This window comes from Porites lutea, chromosome 3 (assembly GCF_958299795.1).
Source record: "Porites lutea chromosome 3, jaPorLute2.1, whole genome shotgun sequence".
Lineage (NCBI taxonomy): Eukaryota > Metazoa > Cnidaria > Anthozoa > Scleractinia > Poritidae > Porites > Porites lutea.
Window position 1 is genome coordinate 47,408,987 of NC_133203.1, and position 18,625 is coordinate 47,427,611.

Here is an 18,625-nt window from a genome sequence, read left to right on the forward strand (position 1 = left end):
TACAAGACCACCCCGGTGAGATTAAAAACTAACAGGAAACAATTTTACATTTATATCCAACCAAACTGTGTTGCAAATTGATACAAACACTAAGATATCGAATGTTTGGACGGACATTATAAATAAAAACAGGAAATATTGTGAAAACAAGCAAAAAGGACAAAGTTTCTCTCACTTTTAAACATTGTTTTTGAATCCAAACAAAAGATACCCAAGCCGAGAAATTAAAATCGTGTCTTGGCAATATTAAAAAGAGATTTAAAAGTAAGGAAATGATAATAATTGAAACAAAATAAAAAACTGTTTACCATCACGTAGTCCAAGTAAAAAGGAGAAAAGCGAATACCCAAAATCAATTATGCGTAGCCCAATAAAATTAACGAGACTATATTCGAAATCTATTTTGAAACTTTTGATACCCACTTTAAAAGTTCGATTTCATACTTAAGTTTGCTACGTGCTCGCTAGTATGTTTATCAAGAAACTAAATTAATAAAACGAATGATAAGAGACCACTTAATTATAAAAAATTTATGCAAAGTGTTACGCACTTCTGCACGATTTGTTTTCAAAAAGTGCTGCCCCAGGAGGCGCCATTTTATCTGGCTCGCACGCTCGCTATATTGAACTACACAAAGATAATTAAATTCTTATCTGCTGCTGTTGAAAGGTTTTCACTTTCTACAAACTGAGCAGCACATGGTCGTCTTCACTTTGTAATATCCCAAAGACGCATTCCGTATTCTGATAAGGTAACTTTCATTGTTGTGTGGTTTTGCTTTGGCGTCTTGAAGCTATAATCAAGATATGCTAAACACGCTGGGTACGCGTTGTCAACATAAGATTTCGCAACTATAAAATTGCGATCCCCGATCATAGCCTTTCTTGTAACTTTTTATTTTAGGATGGCCGGAGAGTAAAACCCTATGATAAACAGATTAATTAAGAAACCAAACGGAATACAGTCCTTGACTAAAGTGATTTTACAGGCAAAACAATTATTTCGTTGGAGGTTTTTATACACGTGAAAAGAAACTTATATGGCTGCGATATCATTGCAACCACGAAATAAAAACATGGTTGTTTTTGTTGTTCTTTTTTTGTCGTGAAAACTATTGTCTGGCAGAATGACGATTGGGTGCCAATTTTTGATTGGGCGAGAGTTGAGCAGTTGTGAGAATTCATTTAGCTTCCAGGTTTATTTGTTAGCTCACAGTGTATGCTTGTATGCCAATCTTCCAACAATCTTCTGAACAAAAATTCTTAGACGCCTACAAATTAAGTTTATTAATCCTCGAAACACAAATTCATAATTCAAACATCGTTTTTGCCAACTGACATCAAAGAAAGTGTCAGCGATTTAACAATTTATGTTCATTTAGCATACAGTCTAAAACACTCTCCATCCATTAAAAACGCAGCCACTTTGTAATATTGATACAGGTGAATTTTTAAAAGCCATTTAGAGAAACCATTAGATCACGCAGTCAATCAAAATCGTGATCACATGACACTGTGTTGGAATATTCAAAACGCAAAATGCTCGAAGCTTACGTTTGGCCATTGCGTTATGAACTGATACTAAACCGTTTTAAAATCTTCTGGATGAAAGCATCTTTGCAGAAGCTTGAAAGGCCAACTCGTTGTCATTGTTAGTAAGTAGAAGCTGATTTTTAAACTCATCGTCTTTGTATAAATGTCTTTGAAGTAGAGCACGTTCAAAAGAGACTTTGCAGATTTCTGGTTATAACTGCGCGAGGGAAAAGCGATAACATGCAATTCAGCTTATTGCACCAAAGCACGCTTTTACTTTAAGCTTGTATCGTGGAAAAACGCTTATTTCAAAGGTTTCACCTTGGGTGATATCACTAAATGAGCTCAGTGAGTTCAAAACTCAGCTCTTAAAAATGTGATCTACTTATGTTGCTATGATACCATCTTCGCTTCTCCAATTTAACGTAAGCTTATCTATTAGTAATATTACTGCTTCATGCTTACCAGAGAAATGAATTGGCATGCATTTATTAAAAACAAACGATCGTAGAAAACCAGACCACCGGTGTCCATTAAGTTTTGTTCATTAGCGCTATCCCCGACTGGCAAGACAGCCAGTAGATCTCCCGCAGTTCGTGCAGGTGCTTGCAAATTTGGATTGGTGCGCTTTCCAGATCGGAATGACGACATTCAAGTTCTGAATTCCTTAACAATGCAAGATATTTCTATTTTGAAAAATTGCTCTCTTGTTTGACTTTTAAGCAATATAAATAGTCGTTTAGGCTCGTCGGGGTAATGCATCGTTACACGAAAACGTTGCCAGTGCTGTGCTTTAGTAATTGTCTTTTGAAATAAAGCCGAAACTAATCCGAAATGCTTGTGCGTAATTTTGAGTTAAACCAGTCTTTTTCGCTTACATCCCTATACTACTGTTTACTCTTTTCTGGTTTCGACTAGTTAGACAGATTGGAAGTCAGATTCCAGAAACTGTATTAAATAAAAAGGGTCCGTCATGTTTTAATAGGCAGTCCATAGAAAAACGCCGACGGTCCTATGTTTACGAAGATTATGCCAAAAAAAAAAAATGTGTTATTTACCGTTAAGGGTCGCACAAGAACAGGAATTAAACCTATAGCAATTCTCGAAAAAATGGCATTGAATATACTGTTGCATGTGAAGTTTGTCAACATATTCTACTTGGGAAGCGAATTTCGAATGACCTTGGAAAGAAACGTGAACCTGTCCAAAATGAATAATGACAGCTGACAGGAAGCGATTTGATTGGCTCATAGAACGGAGGCGTGGCTTTAGTTGATTTTCATTCCATTTCAGCCACTTTTCAGGTCAATACATTTCTCTTGTCATCTGGAGAAAATGGGGATATTTTGGCGAATTTTTTTAGCCTTTCAGGAACTGAAGGATGGAAAAAAAACCCCGACATTTCACAGATTCAAATTCAGCCAGCCGTCGGATCTTTTATGAAAAATCTATAGGTGGCCGAGTATATGTGTCACCCTTTCAAAAATTCTCGTCCCCACACGCGTCGCTTTTTGAATCTTCGTCTTCTGTACCCACGTATTCACGTATGCTGTTTGGTAACGAATATTTTCTAGCCGGACTTCAATGGGTCTCGAATCAGTTTATAATTCTCTCTTCACTGACTCTTTTAAAATGACTGGTAAGCTACCATGACTACGTCGGAAACGAGAACGTTAAACACAACAGGGTTTTATGAGACAAACAACAACTCTGCACGTGCATCACGCTTTTTTGTACATTTCTTCGCTTTCACTGCACGACTACGGCGTGCAAGTAATCGGCTCTTGGACGTGAAAATACCTAATTTCACGTTTAAGCTTGAAGCAGGGCGACTTCTTTTTTTTGTGACGTTTTCGTAGTCGTGGCTGTCGTTGTTGCTATTGGTGTCCCAAAACAATGAAACGGCTGCGGCTATATATGTTGGTGGTGTCCAAACCAGTCCTGAGGGAGTTAAACCTTTTTGTTTCGTAAAAACTTTCTTTTGTTCCAGCACATTTGCAGTGTTGCTGTCCACGGGAGAAAACGGCTCTATTTACTTTATTGATTTCAGTAGGAAGAGAAGAAAATTTACGACAAATTAAAGGCCAATCCGGAGCATATAAAAATACATAATTTCTAAATTATTGGACACCAACGTTTTTTGTATGAGACTAAAAAGGTACAGCCCCGTATGTAAGAATAACGCACTTTTGAAAAATATGTAGTAAGTTGACGCTCCACGTATTTCCACATCAGTTGTATGACTGAGGCTCTCTGGTCCACACTTGTCCGCGTAATTTTGCAAAGGCATATGAACTTACGTTTATACGAGGACTGACATGCATCCGAGGCTTTGGAGACTGAGTTCTCGTGTGAACGGAAAGTGAGTAAGTTTGGATCCATTTAATGAAACAGACTCGAATACACTCTGACATACCCTTAGTATATGGGCTGTCTTTATCATTACACTGATGAGATGTAAAAACTCCATTACGATACTATAAAGAAACGGCATTGAATACTGAGTTAGAGTTACCATTTGTCTATGTCGGTTTGAACAACACAAGAAACGTGTAGTTATATTGTTGATGGTACTGGCGACAAGTTGAACAACGTATGATCAACACCAGAGGAAAGAGCTTTCGATGTCATGTCATGTAATGTCATGTTCCTTTTTCTTCTAGAGACTATAACATTCGCATATACCAGAAAGCCCTTCCACATTGTTCAAGCTTTGTACATGTTACTTTCAAATTTTAATCCAAGTCATAATCAACACTTACCAAAAGTTCTGAAGTGTTTTGTGCTCATATGGTTAACCAATTCCACCACTGGCCATTATCAGTGTCCAATTACGTGACTTTATACCGGAAAAATCGTCTTTTATTCACAAGTTTGTAGCTTCCCCTCTTTTGTCGTTTGCTCTAGAACAACTCGTAAAGCAGCAAGTGAAATTAAAAGGGACGCGCGCGTGTTTGCTCGGAATTTTTGTTTATTTACCTTGTAGAACAGTGTGGGGTACAACTTAGAAACGGGTGTATGATATGGCTTAAGTGATTTCCACGATGTGCCGAAATGTACCCAAGTAACTAAATCGGATTAGTACATTCTAATTCAAGAGGTATTCATTAGAACTTATCAACCACATGAATCTGATAAGTACGTTTTCACACGTATGTGTGAATTACAGCTGAGATTCACGAAAACCCGCAAGTCATAGTTTTCTGTTCGAGTGTACGAAAATAATTACTATGCAAATTCACCCCCGGATTACACAGATATAAGTGTCAGTTATAGCTTTTATTGCTTCTAATCGTTTCATAGTCCATGAGAAATAAAAAACAAGCATCTCTGGCAATTAGCAAACGTTTTAGTCATATTGGACAGCCATCTTTAGGCATGTACGCAATTTATACTTCTGAATGCCAAATTCGCGAGTCCCTGAGCTGCGCCAACATATGTTTTTTTTTTAGTTCCTTGTGATATTAGCTGCAAGATAATTTGTACAAGAGAATAATTCGATGCATCCTTGTTCAAGGTCATCTTGGAGGGCCAGTTCTAATTGAACGAACCATTTTTTATTGTGGTGAACACAATGTGTTAGAAATTGAATTCGGTATTGTTTCCCGGGCTTACTTGTTTATCGGCGGTTTGGTTATGCGCCGTTGATTTTTGAAGTGGATTTATTACGGTAATAAGGTGATGAGCTACAACAAGCTACAACCTGAATTCTGAATTAATTTCAGACGAGACCGTGTTCGCTTTGCGTTGCACCTCAACTGCTCTGGCAACCATGACAGAATTCTCAAACTACGTGGTGATAATTTTGCTGCTGGTTACAACGTGCTCTCGACTTCCAACACTAAGGTAAGTATATTTCCATCCTTTCACAATACGATGTTGCTGATAAATAAAGAATTCATGCGCTCTAAAGCTGGAGTTGTAAGACTCTTAAACTGCTACACAGAGTGAAAGAAAGTGCGATAGCGGAACAACGCAGAGAAGGCTTAAAGAACTCGTTCTTCTTTCGTTGTTTTTCTCAACTAACAAGTCATTTTTTTCCTTTTAGTTTATGCCAGACAACCAACTCAACTGTTCAGGAGGCTGAACGTTCACGCTGCAAAAGCGTAACTTGTTGTGTGAGTAGAAAAAACATTTTATTACACGTTCATTCAAACGTGTAGCTGTTTAAAATTCATACTTTGTAAACAAAGAAGCATTATTTGAGCAAAGTAGTGCATAGAACTCGTGCCCGCAAAGTTAGAAAAAGTTGTTGTGTTGATCTTCATTACAGTGTTGACACTCGTAGCTCGAACATTCAAGTTCTCCTCATGTATCAACTAACTCGCTACTGCTCAATAGCACGCTTTCAATATAGCGTAACACAAACTCTTGACATGGTAGTTATTTTCGTCCTTTTATCCGCAACATATGAGTTTGAAGAGCAAAATTAATATTCCAAGTGCGTTCGAAAATTCGAACGAACAAGCAAAGTTTACAGACTCTGAAAAGTTAGCTTAAGTTCACCGCGGCATTCGAGGGGATTTATAACGATAAAGTGCAAGTCCTTTTCGAACGTAAAGAAGGCTTTAAGTCGTCAGTGTTACATAAAAAAACTTATTTATCATCTTCATTCTAATACAATATCAAAAGAAGACAGTGCCTAAAACCAGAGAATAAATGCTATTTAAGTTCTAAACAAAAGGTAAATGTTTAAGTCAGCTGTGGACACCACGAGTTCCTCGTATCAAAGATAGTTCGCGGACAGCACTGTCCGGCTCGATGCTTTTGTACGATCTTGTTAAGGAAAAAATACAATGCGAAAGTGATAATTTAGGCACAGAAAGTAGAAGGTCTTTGTAAAGCATGTTTACTTGGTAGCATTTTAAAAATAACTGAAAGGAAAACGTCTTTCGTGTTTGATTAAAGAGCAAAACTGTCACGGGATCGGATCGCTCAAAGATGAGAGGAAGAGAACTGCGTAATAGGCCATAGTGATACTTCGTTTCTTTGTGAAGAATGTTTTGGAACACTAGTCAACAGGACTAGAGTAATTAATTGGGAAAAATTATTCCATAGAAAAGAGGTGTCTAAAGGTGCGTGAGAATAGATTGTGAGATTTTGTGTAAAGTTGTAATTGACAGACTCGCGGAGCGGAAAAGGTAGTTGATGACCTCTCTCTCGTGAATTTATAAACAGCGTGCGGTTTCCTTTACCATTACTAGATATCGAAAGAAATTGGGCAAAGACTTTATGGAAAACCTTTGATTCATACAGATAATTGTTACTGAGGAACTAGTATGAAAATCTTAGTGAAAGACATGAAGATAGCATTATTTGATAGAGAACTTAGGTAGTGTTTTAAGAACTGCGCCATGAAGCAAGATAGCGGCTCACTTACAACTCGATTTCACTGATTCGACAGAAGAGTATCCATCGTTTGTTGTTTAGTATGATTCATAAATTAAAATTATTCCTCCTTTCTCTAAACTCGCTCTTCCTAACGCACCTAGTTTTGCGGTTTTTGCATTGTTCGTGTGGTCTTTTATATGTTCTAGTTTGCAATATCTATGATCGTGAGTTTTCTCGCCGCTAATTGTTGTAAACTTAATGGAAGGAAGTAATATAATTCAGGTTGCTGGATTTGAACATCAAGTTCGAAGATATCGAAAACTAAGACTGCTGAGAATCTCAATCACTACATGATTTCAAACAGGAATATAAATCGTCCAATAAAAGAAAATGCAAGCTTCGATTTCTTCCTTCGCTCCAAGCCAATGGCGGAAATCAAAGAAAACCGACATCTTCGCGGCGAGCAAAATGCTCTCAATTATTCGTGTTGTTTCCACGAATTCTGTAAATTTTCTTATAAGAGCTTGCTTTTTATCATTCTTCAAAAGTTTAAGTGAATAAGAGCAATTTGTACTTGATAAACAACGTAAAAGAGTTATTCTGATGCATTGTGTATAAAAAAGGAATATTTGGGAGGAGAGGCTGGAGGCGGACCCGTGGGAAAAAATGGGGGAGGGATTGGAGCTTGTCAAGGTTCAGTTCGCACTTCTCAGCATGGTTCTTAATAAAATACAAACAAACAGGGATAAATGTTTAACTTATTGTTCCTAACCTGCGTACCGTGTATCAGGATATTTTACGGCTAAAGGCAGAAAAAAAGTCTATTTTATGAAAAATTAAAACTTCATGGCTGTTAAGAAACGTCGAATATTGTTTTGTGGGGAATATTGAGTGAGACTTAAATGAAGAAGGCACGCGTGACATCACGTGTAACTCTGATGTAATGTGAAAAGCGAAGCTTCTTCACATGTGATCTTTTTCTTTTTCGGGCGGTAAGTTTTAGCCTCGAAGCTAGGGCCAAAGATTCTTAAATCGAGGCCATGCTAAACACTTTTTGCTGATGTAAGGATATATTGAAAACGGAAATATGATGTCGACACTGGCGGTCCTGACTATCTCGCGTCGAAAATACGGTAAAAGCGAGCTCTGCTATGGGCACATAAACGATTGAATCCGCTATCTTTTCGCGAAATAAATCAAATGGCACGTGGTCTTTTCAAACTAAACGCCGTGGCACGGCAAAGCTGCTGAAAAGAAAATGCTCAACGTAGGAACGACAGACATGCAATACATCCCAATACAACTACCATGTGAAACGCAGGAGTGGGTATTCAAATGCAGACAAACATCAAGTGTTTGGCTTGACATGGGCTTATTTTGGGCGCGTCTCAATGCCAAGACGCAATCGAATTAACATGTTGCCCGATGTGATTGGTGAACATATAAATTATATATGGTTAAATGGGCTACCTGAAAAGCTTAAAAAATTTTCGCCATAATCGAATTCCACTGAAAATAATAGTCTAGTTTTGTTATTAGACTATATTTAGGCATATGGCAGGGATGGACGAGTATTGAAACTTGAAAACGTTAAGCCAAAATTTCCTAGTTTTAATGTCATGACAGCAAAAATCACCAAACAGTTATCATTGTTGGTGCACCCTAGCAAAATTTGTTTGATATGACTTTACAGGAACATTTTGTTTATGAGTGTAAAGGCACTAAATAATAAAATCACCACAGAAATGACCTTAAACCACAAAATCTTCGTCACATAGCCCCTTAACCACTCTATCCAACTTCTAGAAAAACTGCCCTCTCTTTTTAGATAGGGCGTCTAATTCTGAGGCGAGGCTGGCTGGATATTCTTATTTTTCTTGGTTCGAGCCTGAATCTTTCCTTAGAGTCGAGAAAACTCGGATGTGAGAGCTCTGAGACTGTCAACAAGAAAAATTATAGTGTGGTTTTATGCATATTTGTCATGGTTAAATTGTGTCGGCAAGACGTTATTCGATGGAAATTCATGGTGGTTACGACAGTTTATTCCTCGGTGCAAACTGCAAAAATGCTGCACAAATCTTAGTATCCTTTCTCTTGAGACTGTTGTATATAACATGATATAACTAGAGAGTGACTCAAGCTTACCAATTAACTGATAAGCTTCCACTGTAACGTGGTGTAATGATTTTCGCTTACATGGAGAACATATGAAGACGTTTTACGACATCACTAATGATGCGATGACAGTGCAGTAGCATGTAATGGCAGTGTAGTGAATATGATTGCATTCAGTATGTATAATGCTCAATGCTCAGTCCTTAAACATTTGAGCTTACTTATTCTTTTCAAAATAACCTTAATGATGTGCTTAAAAAATAACGGAAACTTTTCTTGGCATAACTTGTGGCCAGTTGCACGAAATCTCAAACGAAACTGCTACTAAAGACTTTGGTTAAGCCGAGCGTCAAATAGGAGCTGTTTGACGTTAAGACTTACAGAAATGGACGAAGATATCACTGACACACAGCCGTATTCTTTGTTATACTTTCCATATACGACTTTGCATTGACTGAGTGACCGTTAAGCGATGATTTCATGCAGTGAGTTGTATTATATTGCTTCTAATGACCGTTTTTTTTTTTCATTTAGGGAATTCCAGGCACTCCTGGTAGAAATGGTAAGATTTATTATCAAATTAAGCACGTTTAAAACCTTCTCTCAGTAATAATGGTGCTAAAGCAGTGATTACTTATGAAGATTTGTCACGTAATTAAATAATAAAAAAATAAAATCCAAAGATACATTGGAGACTTTCAGAGTGGGTTATTTAAACGAAGTCTAACTTAAGACCGGTTTAAAAAATCTTTGGACCTCCAGGTCTCTTCCTTAGTGGGTTCTTTTAAAAAGATAAATGCTTTTCTGATCTACTCTATATGCTTTCATAAAACGTTTCACAATAGGTGGTGTTTAGATAAAACCATTGGGAAAATTGAAAGTGGCTTTGAAAACGGTTTTGTTAAGCACTGACTAAACTACGTTTTAATAAATGGCCCTAAGAGTTTAACCGACTGTTTAACCGACTGGGTTTTTGTCAAGAGGTACTCATACCAGCACAGAGATTATTCAATGGATTAATGTGGCGATTGATTACGAAGAAATGAGTTCAACTTGAAAACTTTCCAAACGAGTTCTGTCACCATTTCTAAGGAAGAAAAATCACCAAACTACATGCTACTCGCTTCCTCCCCTTTCAATAATTCACTTAAAAAAATTTCTCTCTTCAAAAATTTCGTGTGAATTACTCTTTCCTGTAAGAGAAACGATACCTGCTCATACTTTTATTGTGGCAATGCCCCAGTAGTAACATAAATTGAAATGGGACACAGATTAAAGATTCCATACCGTCACGGACTCGAAAAAGTGAGGCCCACCTTTTACAGCATGATAAACAGCATCACTGGAAAGTTCTGCTCGGTAGCTTTCATTTGAATGGCCACACTTTAGGATTTCACCCACCCTGACTCAAAAGTAAGAACCACCTCTACAACATAATAAACAGTACCTCAGGAAAATACTGCTCGGTAGCTTTCATTTGAATGGTCACACTTTAAAAGACCCCTTAAACTGATTCAGTCGATTAAAGGACAGTGTCAACATAGTCTTACAGCATATTAAACTGAACTATATTGGAGCAATCTTTAAGGATTCACTGAGCTCGATTTGCCCAGAAAATTTAAAAGAAATGGTTGTGCACGTCATAATGAACAGCACCACGTTTGACTCTACACATGGCACCAGTATTGCGTGAGTGTGGGGAACTCTCTCAACCAAAAATATCTGTAACTAATTAAATGTATGTTGGAGAAAATGAAAACTTTATTTTAGTATTCCCAAGTGAGTACATGGTATTTATTACCTACCTTATTTATGTTATAAATCTTGAATCAAAATAAAGGCTATAATTAAAGAACAAGTTTTTGTCTATATTTCATACATGAATGTATGTAAGCAGTTGTAAGTCTGTAGATATAAGGATCGACATTGTTAAATATGAAGAGGGTTTTTTCATTGTTGTCAAAATCATTGAAAAGGAGATATCTATTACTAATGTTTCTGTAAAAGTTAGATCGAAGTCTATCGTAGAGATTACAATTGAATAGAGTGATTTTCTGGAGTTTTCGGTAAGGTATGTCTGCCTGTTTCAATTGGTAAGCGATGGTTGTTAACTCTGAATTTATTCAGTGTTTTTTTTTGTGATTTATATTGGTGATTATGTACAAGCAATCACTTCTGTGACTGTCATTTTTGAATATTGAGTAGAATTTTAGTTTCTCGCTACTTCTTATTGGATTATATTGGTGTGACGTCAGTTCTTCACGCAGAGATAATTGCATATTCTTTATATATGTTGAGGAGTTGTTATCAATTAAAAACAAATTTTTCTCAGCCATATCTTTTGATATTTGTAAACATTGCTTGGCATAATGATCAACTTGTTTGTTTTGTAAATGTATCCAAAACTTGATAATATTATTTACGTCAGTTATTTCCTTCAGTAGTTGTCGTCCAAGTTCATTTCTGCATACAACATTTGGAAACTGTTTATTCATACCTAGAATTTGTTTACAGAATCGAATTTGTGTTTGAGTCTCCATCATATCATTCTCCCATGAATAATAATCATGTTTATCATAGATGCTCCAAACCTCAGAGCCATACGTCAGAGTCATCATTTATATACCGTTTGTTATTACGTTTCCTTTTTCTCGTGCAAATCGTCTCAAAATCACTTGCATGACATGCAATGAAAGCAGAATCAGATATTAAATTGACGTAAAATAAGCAGCCCTACTTTCCGTTTTATGTAAGTCACTGCCACATTTCCTGAACAAAAAAGTTTACAAAAAAAAAGTGCAAAAAAAATGACTAACAGGTAAACGAAGAAACTGTCAAATATTACATATGTCCTTCACAAATCAGACTTTATATATAAATCCACGAAAACACGAAGAAATATTGCTTTCGGTTTGAATAGTAAGCCTTTAGTTTTGCTAAACTAGATAAAAATATTCCAATCAATTTTAAAAAATGCAATTAAGTGTATATTGGTAAGCAGTTTTTCGACATAAGTAGCAATATCAAGTCAACAAACTGGGGCTCGATTTTTCTTTTTCAAAGGGGCAGTGACGTGGGTACTTAATTCAACTACCAATTAAGAGCCTACCTACCCGCGTACCCACGTACCACTCACCCACGAATAAACTTGGAACAAAAAAGATTGCACAATTTTAAAGCAATTAACTTGAAGGTCGGTTTGTTCTAGAAACTTTCGGGGTCAATAGACTATGAAAATACAACATTTGAAGGTTGCTAATTTATTGAACATATATCCTCTAAGACTGCATAGGTTGAATCCAACACGATAGAACAACCTACCAGAACAAAGCAAAGTGACACAACAACGCCTACTTAAAAGACAACTGTAGTTGCATATCCTTTAAAGCTTAAAATTAATGGTTAAACTAATGGCTTTAGGCGGTTTGAAGGTTTTGGTTCCGTCTATAGATACTTAACCTTGCCGTCATTTCTTTATTTACCGACTAATTTTTCCGAAGGTAAGATGTTCGGGCGTAAAATTTTTCGGACGAATTTTTGGGCGCCCGTTGGAACATTTTTTGCATTTGAGGTATAGGATACAAAAACGATTCTTGTTTTGCTTTATTTAATAAACGTCTTTTCTCCAATTGCAATTTATTCCCACATCACGGTCACCTGCAGCTAAATTCAATTAATGAAATTGTAAATAATTTAAGAGAATGACAAATTTCACAAAAACTCAACAGGGTCCTGTTATTTCATTTAGTACTGACTTGTTCAACGTTAGTTTACTTGTTGACTTGTTTAAAGTTCAGCCCCTCGATTCACTACCAATCACAGTCAAGGACCTTTTTCAAAAAGCCAACAACATTTAGAACGAAAATAAGTTGAATATTGCTAATAATGAGGAGCTTTGGAGCGTGAATTAGGCCAGGGCGAGTAAGCAATTAATGTTACCATAGCAACTATGACACCCTCTTTTAAGGTAGAGAGCCAAGAGGTCGCTAGCTTCAGGCGAAACACATTATACGCACGTGAAATCAATGTGCCAATATTTTACTACATGTTAAGTTTGATTTACTGATGCATACAAACACAATTTCTTTCAACTTTATCTTCTATGATTTCTTTCTTTTCAACAGAACATTTACAGTTAAAAGATCTCCCGTCACACTTTTGTAACCAAAGAGAACGACATTTTCCCATTGTTACGAATCTTTACGAAACAGCTTTTAGAGCCGAAGGCTTGTAAATTTGTCTTTTCTTATCTACGCATAATCAATCCTGTCAGTCCACGTGTTCAATAAAGATTTTGTTTCTGCAAACTAACATATCGCAAAAGGTGACCCATGAAAGGCCTCTGTAAAGTATCTTTCAGTTGGAAAAAAAATTAAAAAACTTCCCGTTAAATAGAGAATCAAGAATCAATACTGCTATGAATAGAAAAGAGAGAATAATTACCACTGGTTATAATAGAAATGAATAGTACAGATGTATTCTCATGCTTGGATGGTAAAAAGTGTAAAAACGTACAAGGCGAAATGAGAAAGATAGAACTGGGAGAATGAAGGGTGGGTGGTTTTCCAGGCTCCTTATTACTCGCCATCGTATCTCCTTTTTATTGATGCGTTTTCATCATGGCTTTTTTCATTTGTTGGATGCGTTTGTAAAAGAAAATGTCATTATTCCGGCGGATGGAAACCAAAAAAAAGAACTTCTATTTGGTATTGCGCCGCGTAAAGTGACTTCATTCATGACCAAATGAAATCTGGGCTATTCCTAATAATGCATGTCCACTTCAGTTGTAAAGGTGCCGTGCTGAGTTTATTTTGCGGCTCTTAACTTTGAAATCCTGAAGCGTGACCATTCATATTGCGGCTGTACAAGGTGGCATTAGTGTTAGCCAGTTAAGGTACAACTACCAAGACAGTTTTGAATGATATGTTTGCATAAAGTTATTTTTGTTCCCTCCTCGCCAGAAGGTTCATAAGGCAGTGGTCTTCGAGTACTAAAGGATTGAAATCCTTTATGACTTCTTAATACTATCAGCTACTAACGTGGAGTCATTTACTTTTAATCTATCTTTTTACTCATACGGTACTGACTAAGGCAGAAATCAAGGGAAGCGCTTAGTTTCATTTTACACGATACTAGAGCTCCAGTGGTATCGCCGGTGTAAGCATTTCGAATAGTCACACCATATGATTTTATCTAGAGATCTCAAGAGCTGAAACTCAACAAAAAATCCTTTTAAGGTTTATTTATTCAAATAGCATTTTTAGACTCCAGTTACTCACCCATTTGACTTGATGACGTCGGACAATCCTACATTGAAAGATAACTTTTTATAATTAAAGTATAAATAAATTTCATCTAAATGCTATAATTTTTGTTCACCCGTTTGTGTGAAAGGATATTGCTATAACTTTTTTTTACTGAAAGCGTATGGATTAAGATTAATACACTAATGGCAGTCGACATCTTCGAAATAATCTCTGTCTCTCAAACAACAAGCTCACAGGAGAAAAAAGAGACGAAACAACGGAGTGGCGCCAATGTATTGCGTTAACCCCATTCAGACCGGGTGGGGCCTTTTAGCCCCCCCCCCCCTCCCCACCCCAAAAAGAAAAACTTTAAAGTGGAATTTAACTTCGAAGCCGTTCAAGTTATGACCGCCAAGATTTATCGTTGTGACGCGTACGTCGACATTAAGTTACCGTGGCAACTGAGCTTTGGCAGCCATGTTTTGCAAAATTTGCTTCTGAAAAAACCTATTGAATTATTATTATCATTATCATTATTATTATCATTATTATTATTATTTTTATTATTATTATTATTATATGCCAATTAATTTAACATCATTTTGTCATTTTTCATCACGGTTAATGTAATCCAGGATTTTTAGTGACTATTTTAAGAAATTACGTGAATTCAAAATGACCAACAAAAGGCGGATGTTGGTTGTAATTTCATTCACTACTGGCTAACTTCATTATTGTTATTATTATTTTTCTTCTTCTTAAGCATCCTCTAATAAAACACAGATCAAATTCTTTGTCACGATTACCTGGATTTATACGGGCTTTAAGCAAAACGGAATAGATTTAATTAATTCAAAGTGGCAGATTCAAGATGGCGGATAAATGATAATATGTGACGTCATCGTGACATCAATGCTACTACTCTATTAATATGCATTAAAGTTTCTATGCGAGGGCACAGTGAAAAACAAAGAAACGTACACACAAACAAACAGAACAAATGCATTAGGTCACGAGATTTTCTTATATCTTATCGACTACATTGCAGGAATCCCAGGGCATACGGGCCCTCAGGGACCAAGTGGACCTCCAGGAAGAAATGGACTCAACGGAATTCCAGGCGCTAAAGGTGAAAAAGGTGATCCTGGATTACCTGGACGACGAGGGAGGAAGGGAAGCCCCGGACAACCGGGGACCAATGGTACCAACGGAACCCCCGGTTGGAGAGGAAAAGAAGGCCCAAGAGGAATGAGAGGCCCGTCGGGTCCTTCTGGCCCCCCTGGAGCCAAAGGGGAACCCGGGAACCCCGGGAAACAGGGACCTCCTGGCACGGATCGTATCCTTCGGGTATGCAATTGCGAATACAATGTCCCAACCCAGGTGATTTTTGTTACCTCTGGCCACTGGACCTCCGAAAGGAACATGTTTGGATTTCAGGACGTTACTTCTGCAGACGGGGAATTCCACGTGAAAGTTGTAGCACCTGTGACGTATATTCTTCATGTTGGTGGTAAGTGACTTTCTCTCGCCACTTTTAAAATCTTTAAGTCATAGAACAAAGAGTTTAAGATGTCACGACGGCGACGAAGGTGCAACTGCAGCGATGTCATCAATACTGTTTGGCTTTTCTAGGTTTTTCCAGGTTTTTCTAGCTGATATTGTCATTTCATAAAAAGTGATTTGGAAAGGCTGGAAAGTGGGCATCAAACAGTTTAAAACCCAAACGGGACAAGTATGGATTTAACCCCCATCTCCCCACTCCCACACACGCACACACCATCAAGCCAATATCCTACTTGTGGGACGCGCCGGCCCGGAGACGAATAGCCCCAGCTATCCATGGCTGCTACTCCCGGGCTGATATGGTTGTGTGCATGCGTAACGTACTGGCCATACCGCGGATTTGGTACGTGCGCTTCAGTGCTGAAATTGCTAAAGAAAGCTCGTTAGACTTGACCCCTCTTGGGTACTACCCTGCGAGCAGAGGCTACATACCAAGAAAATGTAGCCTCTCCCTGCTCGCAGAGTACTTGGTTACGAGGCTAAAGAGAAATTTAATGAAACAAAAGAAAGTTTTTACATGAGAAAAAAAGTTAACCTCTGAGAAGATTGGTTTGGAACACCAACATAATGTTGTGGTAGACCAATAATGGCGGACGTCACGTCATATGAAAACGCTCTGTAGCTAAGTCTGTACTTTGAAGAATATATTTAAATCATCATAAGATTCTGGCAAACTACCCACCACCCCCCCCCCCCCCCCTTCTAAAAAAAAGCTTTTGTCCTAAGTGAGAAGTTTGTGGTAAACTTGGATCAGGGAAGGGCTAGGTGGGTAGCTTTCCAGAATCCTATACTGACGATATTTGTGAGTAATCTCTTTGTTTCCCTTTTTTTTTGTTTTGAAGGCGATTGGGTTAACAATGACTCCGTTACACTGTTCTATCGCCTTCGCTGCAAGCATGGTAGGCGTACAACATTCCTTCCAAACGAAATCGGCCATAAAATTTACAAGTTCCGAGAAGAGAATCGCCTCGAATCAGAAACTTTTACGTATGTCACGAGTGCTTTGAACCACCGTGGAAGATGGCAGTGCCAGCTACAGATTAGCAAAGGCGTGGTCCGTGCATACTATCGTTGGGATTCACAGTATGGCGAGATCAGTTTGACAATGTGGTAGCCGAAAACAAGCCTTGAAACCGTCGATGGTGAGAGACTTATATCGCGTAACGTGATCGTACAAGACACATCGTTCGTAGCTTTAGAGCGCAGGATTTAAACTCGTCGTTTTGTCCCGTGTAGGGTCGTTAGTTACCAGACATTGTTACCTCCGCTAATAAGCGAATCTTACAGTTATAGTCTGGAGTTTTACAAACATGGAAATCTCTCTTCAACAGACTAGAAGCCAATTCACCAGGAAGTGAGCTGCTTTTTATTATCGGAAATTAGCCACTCAGCGACAGAGAAAGAGACAGATATTCCTGGTGTCTTTGCAATGACTTCCTGTCAAATCCATATATGATTGACAGCAAACAAAAGAAAGTTTGAACACAGTTTAAATAAAATCAAAATTATGTAGTTGTTACTTGCAGCTAAGCGTTTTTAACTCTAGTTGAGACCAGAACTAGATCAAATACTCATTTATGATAGTAAGCAGGCGTAAAAAACTGTTTCATTTGCCCTTTTACTACTCTGTTATATCAATCGTTTGGAAGAAGTGCTCCCTTCTTTTCTTATTTAATCAAATTTTTGAGCGACTATGGGCATTTCCGTCTCCCTTTTTAGCACTATGCTATACATGAACATTTTTAGTTTCCTTACTACGGTCTTGTACATGAAAAAAAGGAGAGAGAAACAGCCTTGTCTCAGCTCCTATAATTCAAAACACGCCGTTGTGGTACTTGAGGTCAATCATGTATTCGCTGACTTTAAGAACTCTTTTCGGTTGCGGATTATAAAAATCGATAGAGTTATAGTCCGGAAAACCTCAACTAATACTCCTGCAATAAATCAACCAGAACTGTTGAAAACAAATTCATTCAGTTGGCTCCAAACTCGCGCAACCGCATGTAGCAAATCACGTTTGTGTTCATTCAAATTAATTTCAACGCCCAATCAGTTTCAGGCCCTCCTTAGATGAAGCGAAAGCAAAACACTGGCCGCTCCCTCTTCAGAATGCGCTGATTATCTGCAATAATAATTTGCACTTCATATTTTAGTTAAATAGGACTGAACTAAAATGTATTTAATTGTCCAGCGGGAATGGGCTGTTTCACTGAATTCTTCCTTAGGCGCAAATGTCAGTGTTAATTGCGTTTAGCAGTTTAGCATTTAAAATCGTATTGATAATATTGTAGGAGTAAACACAAAGCAAACCATATTGTACACAGCATGTGTGTTAGCTAGGTGCGTGCGTCTATTGTAAGTAGCTACAATGTAGCTTGTCAGTATTAACTTAATAGGTTGGGACTAAATAACAGGTTTGGTCAAGTGTATTGCTAGATGTTCAAACGACCATAGCAAGTGCATACTTAAATTTATAGACTACAAGGACCAGCAACAGAACTGTGCCGTAGAAAAAAGCCACGCTCTGACGTATCAATCATAATTTTGTAGAATCGTCAGACAAAGAAATTTATAACTAGGTCCGTTTTCCAGACCTTTTTCCTGTTGTATATACTAATATTATCAGGTTTAAATATTGTATTTAAAACTGTTGGCGTACGTTAGAGAGTTTGTGAATCATGAAAGCGTTGTACAAATTTGAAAGAAATATAAATGCATGAGAACGTTTGATAACTTGTGTGTATTTAACATCTAAGTATTCACTGCGTGGCGTATTCTTCAGCTCTAGACCGTTGAAATCGCTACTTTTTGCTTTCGTGTTTGCCGAAAGTTGATCA

The 18,625-nt window shown here is 37.5% G+C and overlaps 1 protein-coding gene across 3 annotated transcripts; it reads left to right on the top strand.

The window, feature by feature from the left end:
• The first annotated feature begins 593 nt into the window (after window positions 1–593).
• On the top strand, window positions 594–18,521 carry LOC140931294 (uncharacterized). 3 transcript variants are annotated; one of them, XM_073381076.1, is made up of 6 exons: window positions 594–752; window positions 5,259–5,379; window positions 5,582–5,651; window positions 9,514–9,541; window positions 15,274–15,735; window positions 16,631–18,521. In XM_073381076.1, exons 2-6 carry the CDS (start codon window positions 5,306–5,308, stop codon window positions 16,900–16,902), a joined length of 906 nt encoding a protein of 301 aa, XP_073237177.1. In that variant the 5' UTR covers window positions 594–752; window positions 5,259–5,305; the 3' UTR covers window positions 16,903–18,521. The 3 variants fall into 3 exon arrangements, with proteins under 3 accessions (XP_073237177.1, XP_073237176.1, XP_073237178.1); XM_073381075.1 differs by lacking the exon at window positions 594–752 and adding an exon at window positions 1,506–1,655; XM_073381077.1 differs by lacking the exon at window positions 594–752 and adding an exon at window positions 5,003–5,128.
• Window positions 18,522–18,625: the final 104 nt, after the last annotated feature.